The sequence below is a fragment of the Styela clava genome, chromosome 6, assembly GCF_964204865.1.
Source record: "Styela clava chromosome 6, kaStyClav1.hap1.2, whole genome shotgun sequence".
NCBI lineage: Eukaryota > Metazoa > Chordata > Ascidiacea > Stolidobranchia > Styelidae > Styela > Styela clava.
The window spans coordinates 3,561,948-3,572,563 of NC_135255.1; the positions used below are offsets into that span (position 1 = coordinate 3,561,948).

Genomic DNA, 10,616 nt, shown 5'->3' on the forward strand with positions numbered 1-10,616 from the left:
TGGTATGAAGTACTTCATAACAATTTTTATATGGGATTTCAAGCATGCCTTCATCAATGTTTTATAAATGTTTTGCCGTTAGAGAACATTACACTATTTTTTGGGTTATGAACCAAAAGCACTTTCGAATTAACTCAGCAAAATATAGTATGATAGCCTTGCTTAAAGAGTTGATATAAAGTTTATCCGATTACTAAAAATGAACACAAACAATGCGGATACGGTGTTTAGAGGGGAATGTAAAAGCAAATCACATGTCAGGAAGGAAGTCTACAATAATAAAAATCGAAAGAAAATCATCTGATTACAAATAATTATCAATTTTAACTCTTTCATCTATTATAACGCCTTTTTAAGTAATCTTATCATGTATATCGAGGCATGAAGTTTTTATTTAAATCCTGTTTGATTTCAATACTCACTATATCATTAAACACACAAGGTGCAAATTTCGATTCGAGTCCATCTCCGTTCAATAAATGAATAATACTGCACGTCTATTCTTATCTTAGATGCTTGTCCCAAATTATTACAATGAAAAAGGAATTGTCGACGAAGCAATTCAAGTCAAATCAAATCTTGAAGCTAGGAACAATTTTAAAAAAAAATTGAGATTAAATTGAGTAAAAGGAAAATGGAAACACACGGAGGCATGTGAAAAATACTTCATCAGATGAGCAATTACACTTCGTGAATCAGAGAAAGATGAAATTTTTGTACGAGAACTTTCAGTAGTTATTGCTTTGTTAGAGAGTAGAAAACCAATGAATTGTGTTGATAATTGTTTCTTGTTTGCATGATACAAGTTTGTTGTTTTCGTGTACATCATCATATTTATACTTAATATTTCAGCGAAGTTGATTGTTAAAGACGTTTCAGTGGGCCTAAAAACCATCGTGAAATAGATAATAGATATTCTAAAATATATAATTTTATCTCAAAATGTTTTTTGTCAATTGTCATTTTACCCTGAAATGGAAACTAAAAAATATGCAGTAAAGTATGACTAAATTTTCAATCCTACTTTTTGAATATCTCGAAAAAAATTATTCTCCAAAAGACGTGAATGAAAATTTTGATATTACAATGTAGTACTCAGAGTATGCTAGACTCAAGTTAAAGAACTGTCCTATAACAATTAGTTAAAATTGTTTTATGAATTTTTTATTATCATATCATAAATTAAAAACACAAGTTAATGTACAAATTATATCTGAGTAAAAATTCAATAAATACACAACTCATCTGGGATAAATTAGTACGGTTTAATATCCAGGGTAGTGTATAGAATCGTCATCATCAAAAACAATTTGAAATAGATTTATTTTTAAAATTGGTATAAATAAAATCAATACTTATGAATGATTCAGATTTTTAATTTTTCTGGTGGAATTGTTAATTAGACTTTTGATGTTTTAAAAAGTCTCGGTTAGAAGTTTAATACAAGTGGTATTGATATGTTTTCCTATTTCAAAACATTTCAATAAATTTTTATGACTACAGGTAATATACTCAAATACAATATATTACACCTGAACGAAAAAACTATGGACGATATTTGCAGAACACGTATATGCATAAATATAATAATAAAAAGAATAAGTTTACAGCTGTATACACATAAATTGAATAAATGCAAATTATTTAACTCTGGACTATTTGGCAACACAACAGCAATAACTGATTTAACAGAGTCCCATTCGGAGTGAAGGCATGAAAAAGGCTCATTGAAAATAAACAATGATGCATATTATGCTAAAAACTTAGAGAATACAATACGTTATGTATAATTATTGTAGGTTAATATTTGAATTTCACAGTTGAATAAATAAATTTCAAACGTCCAATAGTTTTATGCCCCATAGTATGACAACAAAAGATAAAACATGATAAAAATTGAATAATTTATCATGTGTCACAAAATTATAACAGCGTGGTTTTCAATTAAAAAAAAACTAATAAACTGTGTTGACCACAGCCATTTTTAATAAAAGAGTTTCTAAAGTTATCTTTTAACTACACAGACTTATCTCCCATAGGAACTATTGAGTAACCTTTCTTAGACCATTTGCGCGAAAACGGCAAGCCACGTAAGTTTGAATTTCGAAATGATACCCATGTGCTATAAAAGTAAGAGGGAAGTTTTGAGCATATCATTAGTAATGAAATAACAATAAAAAGTAGCATAAGAACTGGAAAAATGGATCTTCTAGGAACCGCGACTTCGATTTTATTATCTGAGTCATCCTCAGATGTCGTTTGTGCCAAGTCATCTTTTTCTTTGTTCTTCTCTTCATCTAAATGACATTGGGGGATTATGAGATATAAATAAATGAACTTGATTCTATTGCACATAACCTTTCATGTTAGAATTCCCAGAACGGAAAATATTTGTTGATAATTGTACTTTACGCACAAAGTATTAAATATATATTAACCACTTTATTTCGTCCTCTAACTTTGATTCATTCGTGGTAAGTATAATAAGCGAAGTGAATTGGCAATACTATTACAGTGCCGCACTATTAAACTTTAATCTACATGTACAATTCTGGTACTTTCTAATTTTTTCAATTTTTATTCTTCTTATATATTTAACGTTGCTCTACCAATGGGCTCTGTGCATCTGTATTATGTTTATTCAATGCCTACCTCCATTACTTTTGTATTCAGGGGATCCAGTATCTGATGCCAATACATCTGCCTCTATCTCACTATCGTCAGTAACGTCATGTTCAATTTCTGTTGTTCCTTCTAAAATATGACAAAATGGTTAGTAACGACATAAAAAAGGGTAAAAATAGTACTTATCTATGACTGGGTAGCATTTCGTTCAAATCTTGGCAAAACTCAAAATATATATAAAAAGATTCTAGTTTCTTCACGTTATCTAGAAAATTTGTGAACGAGTAGAATATGTTTTTGTTCTATATCACACCTAGGAAATTTTCTTCCGTGAAATCGTTTTGATCCGCTGTAACCGGGTCTCCATGTACTACTTTCGGTGAATCCTCGGTTCGACCAAAATGTATATCTTCTTCTGGTGGATAAGTAATCTCTTCTGCCATAATCGAATTTGTAGTTACATCATTATCATCACGCCCATTAACATTTTTATACGAGTGCATCGATTCTAAATTATGAATTTGGTATACAATGGTGAGTAATCTAAGTTTTTTCTAATCTTAATAGTGGTGTCGATACTATGAAGCAAACTAAAAATGTAAAAGTACCTGTTGTACCTGGATCAGTGAGTTGCTTATAATCGGAATCCTTCCTATTATTCTCAGCAAAAATTGGATTTTCAATGCTGGTTTCGATCTCATCGGCTTCGAAACGATATTTTGCTTCTCCGACGATCTCAGATTCTGGATAATCTTCTTCCTCACCCATGTCCTGAATATGTTCGAAATCTGTTTGATCTGCAACTGAAAAAGGTTGAAAGCAATGAATTAGTAACCAGTTCGTGAGAATGCGATTAAATTTAGGCATTATAAATCATTTTGTGGGCTGATCTACATAGGTTCCGTCTATTCTCGGCGAGGCTATTCAGAAAACATTGCTAATTAGAGACAGGGGGCTGCTACAGTCTGGCTCAGCTTACTCACTTTGTTACGTAGTGCGAATTAGTATATATATTCGTCGATTGAACGATGACAAAAACAATAAGAAGTCGACCTCCGCTAAAAACAAAACAATGTTGTCTATGACCTTCTTGATATCGAAACTGTGATTCAACCTTTTAAAAATACCTCTTTGATCTGTCGTTTCTTCGCGTATGTTTGGTGTTGATTCAGTTGTCAAACCAACTAATGTGCTTGTAGTTTCATCTATTTTAGAATGCAGTGTAGGTACAGTTTCACTATCCATTGAAACTTCCATTGTTAAAATAGGAGCAGTGACATTTTCAATCATTTTTTCATGTAATACTGAAGTTGTTGTCTCCGCAATGTCGGAACGGGTTTCCTTGCTATCATTATTCAGATGTTGACTATTCACACTGGCTGCTGTTGGAGTTTCTGTTTGTTGTTTAGTATTAAAATCATTTTCATTAGATGGCGCAGTTATAATATCTGTTGTCAAAGGCAAGTTTTCCCTGGTCGTGTTTGAGGTTTCCTTTATAATATTTACACCAATAGAAAAGTTTTCGTCAACAATTTCTGACACTGACTGGATGCTTTCGCTTGTCGAATTTATTTCCTCATTATCTGAAACCTTGCTTGTTGAAAGTGATGCATTGTAATAATCTTTATCTGTAGATGGACTTATTGCAGAAATATTGATATATTTAGTTCCAAGATCATCCATTGTGTCATTTTTGACAGACATTATCACAGAAGGGTTTTTGTTGAATGTGTCCTCATCCCTGTCATCGTGAAAAATATCACCAGATGAATTATTGTAAGATAGTTTACCATCGTTCTCTTCAACAAAAGAAGCTGTCACTGACTCATGTGGGGATTGATCTATTAAAACATTGTCTGGAATAGGATAATTTTCCAGAGCATTGAGTGATGAATCATTTCGACTCAACTCAAGAGGTATTGGATTTATTGATGCATCGCCAGGCAGGGGACCTCCTCCAGGAACATTGAGTGAGTAATCTTTAGTACTCGACTCATGTGGAATTAGATTTATTGAGGTATCGACAGGAGTAAAAGCACTTTCGGCAACATTGAATGATAAATCTTTAGTGGTCGAATCCTGAGAAATTGGGTTTATTGATTCATCGTCAGGGAAGGAACCATCTGCGGGTACATTGAGTGGTGAAACTTTAGTGCTCGACTCGTGAAGGATTGAATTGAATGATGTATCTTCAGGAAAAGAATCAGCAGAAAGAGCACTGAATGATGAATCTATAATACTCGAATCATGAGGAATTGAATTAATTGGAGCGTCGTTAGAGTAAGAATCATTGTCAGGAAAATTGACTGATGAATCGCTTGTATTTGATTTAACAGGGACTGGATGTAGTGGCACATCTTCAGTATTGAATCTGGTAGGAGCATTCAATGATAAACCTTCCGAACTCTCCACTGATAATCCTAGAATAGATTCATTCTCAGGTAACGAATATACTGGCGGGGAAAGTGATGCATCCCCGATGAATGAAGTTTCATCGGATGTTTCAGATAACGAAGTTCCTCCATTATTTTCAGGCAATATGTTTTCAGATTGAATGTTGATCGGTTCGTTGAATAAGTTATTTACAGGGTTATTCTCTTCTTGCTCTTCCCCGAATATTGTTTCTAATGAGTGCTCTGAAAATTCGGGGTTATAATTATCTCCCAGGACATCTGTTGTTGATACTGCTGGAAATTCTATAGCAGGATTTTGCTGCAAAGAATGTGAGCGAGGTTCTTCAGATGAGATTGGTTTGAAAGAATTTCCATAAAATTCCTGACTGGGTCCACTTTTTGCCACTTTACCAATAAATTCATCGTTGGTCGAAGCGAGGTCATCATTAAATAATTCACCTTTTTGATTATTATTCGAGTTTTCGTCAACCAAGGAATACACAACAGGTTCATTTGACACTGAAGTTCTTGGAAGTGAGGAAGATTCTTTACTTTTGAGATTTATGTACGTATTCCTAGTCAAATCGTTCACAGTAATGTCTTCATGCAGCAGTGGATCAGTGACTGAATTTTTAGATTTTGAATCTGTGTCGATTTCGTCATGCGACTCACCTATAATTATACCCTCAACTGGGATTGAATTTTCATGCAACAATGCGGTGGAATTTTTAAGAAACGCGGCTACGACATTGCTATTGGATGAGGAATTTACAGGAATTTCCCGCAGTGATGCCTTTTTAGAAGATAAAGCAAAATTGTGGGCGGACTTTAAATTTTTATTTGACAACGAAAAGGCTTGACCATCATAATACGGATTAGAAATTTGCTCTACATTTGACAGACTTTCACTGTAAGGTCCTGGATCAGGAATGTTCGCCTCGATACCTTCTGCAATATTTCCATTTCCTTCAGTAGTTGATTGTTCTGCAGACATAGGATCAATTTCAGGTAAATTACCAAGCTTTGCATATTGCGGATTTGTCTCATATATATTTGGAAGAACATTTGAATTGATATCTTGCGATAAAACACTTTTTAAATTCTGTTTGCCATCGATAAAACTAAGATTCGATTCTCCTAGTATATTATTCGAAGCATAATGAGTATTATCTTCAGCGGAACTGGAATATGCATCATCACTTTTTGAGTTATCCAATTCTTGATGTTCATTACGAGCTAAATAAAGATCCATGTCGGTTGATTCATCTTTGTGAAGGAGCCCAGGGAATCTATCAAGATTTGCAGCTGATGAAATGGAACTTTGATGAACAATACACAGCACGTATGAACAATAAATCCACTTCAGTCCAAATTTAGTTTTTTCCATGTCGATCTACAGCCTAGACCTAAATAATAATAAAAAGTTAAGCACGCCTAATATACTGTTGTTGAATTGTAAATAAATATACATATGGAAGATATTAAATCTATAATATAAAACGAAATTAAAACATCCGACGAAAGAAGAATTTCATGTCGGTTTATTGTTGGTATTGTTTACAGTTGAACAAAAGTACACATATATAATATTGTAATTCCGATCTTACCACCCCAACTTTGTTTATTTTATTCTTTTGCCCTCGAGCGCAACAAATGGCACAAAGGGGCGGTAACTGTACATTTTACGACTTGTATTAGCCTACTATTGTTATGAAATAATTATGGAGGAGAATGAAACAAACACAGTAACAAAACCAGTAATTCAATAAACTAACTAACTTCAGCAAAATACACTAAACAAGATTTCTTTGCTAAAAAGTACGTTTAGTACTATGTTATAAACTCATTTCTATATCTCTAACGTTAACTTTGAAACATTGGCATCTAAATCCTGTGCTCAAATTAGACAAGCTACACACACGAGTAATACACTAACACTTGAGTCTATACGTCTGTAACGTAACAATTTGGAATTCTAGTATAAGTAAGACAAACGACAAAAATCGCCTTAGGCGTTTAATACTTTGTGGAGAAACGGAGATAAACGTCATGTGAGTATTCTTTGACCAATCCGATTGACCAAATATCCAGTATATAATTAGGAATATAGATTGTACATTACAAACAGCTACTTTCAGAAGGTTAAAATAATCAAACAGCTAAACACAAAGTGAATATAAGTTTCATGGTATTCTCAATATCCCTCAATCTACACAGTATGATGGTCACAGTTACATGTGCGTGGACCGTGTTGCTTGTTGACTTTATAAATTCTGTGAGCTCTACAGCGTCAAATCTCATTGAAATCCAAGATACGACGATGATTGTAATCTAAAAGCAAATCTTTTTTCCAGACTCATGCTAGAGTGCACCGTCTGCAGTATAGGCCAAGTTGTCTTTACAAATAAAGCACAAAGCAGTGACAGTTACCATTCAATGTTCCAGATTTAGAAAAAGTGATCATGTGACCATTGCACATAGTTTGAAAGTTAATCGCATTAGTTGTTGAAGTGCATCCTCCTATGATTAATATTAAGAGGGATATTCCTAATTTAATTGCGAGTCTTTAATAATAACTTTTTTTCTGTTTAGACTTTAGAACATCGAGATCCTTATTCACTCTTCGCCATAGAACACCCAATGGTAAAATGGCCAAAAAAGCCATTCTTCTTCTTTCATTTTTGTTTAACTTTTGATACTGCTTCAAAATTCATATTTATTTGTGTATATGTCCTACTTTGTTTCATTTTACTACAAAAGTAGTTACAAAAATTATTTCTAATGTTGGCTACTACTAGATATTGCTGGTTCATAGTGAATGAACTTTAGAGCTTCTACGTGTTAAATACTTGATCAGTGGTGCTCCATGTCCATAATTGCAGATAATCAATTGCTAAGTGATTTTATTGCTTCCAATATGTTTAGTAGGGAGGATATAAATGCACAAAAATATCACTTTTAAAAAGAAAATCGATTGAGCTATGTTGTGATATTTCTTTAATAAAGAAACAGCAGTCAAAACAAAACTGAACTCTACTGCACCACGTATTTGTGTATTGTGTATGATGAGGATTTGTATCTCAACAAACCCCAATTCACTTCAAACAACTGATCGTGTATTGTAGTCACAGATAGTAAAATACATAACAACATACTTGTGGTCGCGATGGTCGTTAGCCAAATATAAGCACTATGGAAATTACTTTATCTGAGTATTTGAACAATTCTTATGTCATAGTTAGATTTATACGTCATTGTGAGATTATTGTGATGAAACAATTATGCTGAATACTAGAAATAGAACATGTACCAGCACAGCCACGCACTTTCTCTAATCATTTCGTTCGTTTATTACTCCAGCACACTATCTTGCGGAATTTTTTGTAGGTGAAATTTATGTCAACAAGAAAATCACCGATGTGCGTGTGAGTATTTTGCTCATATTTAGAATTGTGCGATTTAAACGTTTCTCGATCTTCTGCAGTCAATTCTATGTATTACACGCGCACCAAAACATATATACATATTTTTTTTCTATCTTTCTACTACATAAAATCAAAGCAGCAATTAAAATGTCAGATTAAATTACTTTCCTTCTAGTATAATTAAATTTATGCAAGAAAGCCCTTCTAGGTTGCTCAATTAAATCTGAATTTATTCTATGCAACTAGATAGTTTGAAAAATAATGTTAGAAAGTACAGAGAGCGTTTAATTTAATAATATGCTTCGTAACGGCACATAAAAGTATAGCGTATATACCCACTACAGTGTGCCCCGCTCATAAACGCTCGCATAGTTCGCAAAAGGTTATTTGAAGCCAAGATGATATCGCACCAGTAAGTAAATCAACCCAATTAATTGCTTAATAATGACTCCAGTAAGAGTCTATGAACGTCCATGTGTACAGCATTACGAATGGTTTGTATTTTTTACTTTTCATATATTTGTTTTTTTCATGACTTTCATGAGTCAAAACAATTATGTGCAGAGTGCTTTTCGGTTTGTTATTGCCTTCGTACGTTACTCTAACATCTAACTAATAGGCCACTAATGGGAGTAATAGGCCACTAATAATTCAAGTCCTAATGCTGCTCGAAAATTTTAGCCAACTTCAACCGTTTCATCTTTACTTTAAAAGTACAAGTTGCATGCTATTCCGATATATTCCAAAAAAAGTAAGGCCCGACGCGTCGAATCGTAACATAACATTCTTGTGAAGCCAAACTCTCCTGGGAGCATGACGGACATTTTCGGTTCAAGGAAGCTAATTTGATCCAAATCAATAGTATTAGGTATTAGGCTGAATGCGAGGGAGAACAGTTTTTAAGGTATCTTCCGAAAATTGAAAGCATGTGATTAAAGTGTTTGTTGTGCAGCAATTGATCAGCTGAAAAAAAAAGATGATTTCATATAAAATAATTATAGAAGAGTGTGGTGATTGATGTCTTCCTCTAATTTATTCATTTCTACATTATACTGCACTGCATCTATCTTTTCATTTTCACAAAGTGTTGCATAAAAAAATCGTATAAAAAAGTTCTACGCTTGCAAAATATGATATCGCTGAAATTGCACTTTTCGAAAATTTCTTCAGCTGCATCATGTTATGAGTATAAATGAATATCAGCAGAATAAGTTGTGCTAATTCGTGGTTGAAATAAAGAGAGGCCTCATTCTATAATATGAAATACCTTATCTAGAATATGGGAGTTAGAACACAGTTTATGCCTCATTCCGTAATGTGAAACACCTTATTCAGAATATGGGAGTTAGAACACAATTTATGTTAACTATTGGAATCAATATGACGCAGAAACATGGAAACAAAAAAATAAAATTCGCAGAAAATTTACAGCACAAATCGTACAGTAAATACGTAGTTAAATAGCTTGTGTAGTTACCATAAAATGCAAGTGGGCTTTTCGCGGTTTTTAACTGCAGATTGATCGAAAAATATAAAACGCATCTCGTCAACAACATATGACTGGAATCAAAATGTCTGCAGAAATAGTCGATGACAGATCATTTGCAGTGTAGGTAAGGTCAAAGATCGAAATTCTAAGAAAATATAGAGCATTGCCGAAGCACGTTCCAAATGTGTTATTTCTTGATATATTGTCTGCATATATCGCATCCAAAATTACTAATATTGTATAATATTCAAGATAGTATTCAGTGATTACCCGTGGTAGAATGAATATAATTCTCTGATTCTGTCTTGATGCCAAGCTTAAAATGTTTAAAAAGCTAACACGACGTATACTCATGTTGGAAATCTGTTTGTTTTAAATTATATTCATTTCTGTTTGGTGCAACAATTCGTTGAATTATCGAACTAGCAAGGTTTTTAAAGGGCCATTACTTCCCAAAGAAATGTTTAAAACATAGGTAGAACATGTAGCTTGAAAATATCTTGTTAAAATAGAATTTATCCGCCATCTTTATCATTTATGAATATTCGAATTTTGCTTATAACTTGATTATGACCAATGTATTTGGTTTTCACCTTTTTGATATCTTCATATTTGCAAATATCATTGGGGTGAAATATAGTTTTAAAACACCTTTAAAACTATTTTAAAAGGTCATGATGCAAC

The 10,616-nt window shown here is 33.1% G+C and overlaps 1 protein-coding gene across 5 annotated transcripts; it reads right to left on the reverse strand.

Annotated features, from left to right (window-relative positions):
- Window positions 1-370: 370 nt before the first annotated feature.
- LOC120330836 (uncharacterized) lies at window positions 371-7,144 on the reverse strand. 5 transcript variants are annotated; one of them, XM_078113672.1, is made up of 6 exons: window positions 6,626-7,144; window positions 3,753-6,424; window positions 3,234-3,428; window positions 2,939-3,133; window positions 2,653-2,754; window positions 371-2,297 (listed from the first exon to the last, which is right to left on the reverse strand). In XM_078113672.1, exons 2-6 carry the CDS (start codon window positions 6,403-6,405, stop codon window positions 2,017-2,019), a joined length of 3,426 nt encoding a protein of 1,141 aa, XP_077969798.1. In that variant the 5' UTR covers window positions 6,406-6,424; window positions 6,626-7,144; the 3' UTR covers window positions 371-2,016. The 5 variants fall into 5 exon arrangements, with proteins under 5 accessions (XP_077969798.1, XP_039253725.2, XP_039253724.2 ...); XM_039397791.2 differs by lacking the exon at window positions 6,626-7,144 and having other exon boundaries at window positions 2,939-3,061; window positions 3,243-3,428; window positions 3,753-6,605; XM_039397790.2 differs by lacking the exon at window positions 6,626-7,144 and having other exon boundaries at window positions 2,939-3,061; window positions 3,753-6,605.
- Between the last annotated feature and the right edge of the window lie 3,472 nt (window positions 7,145-10,616).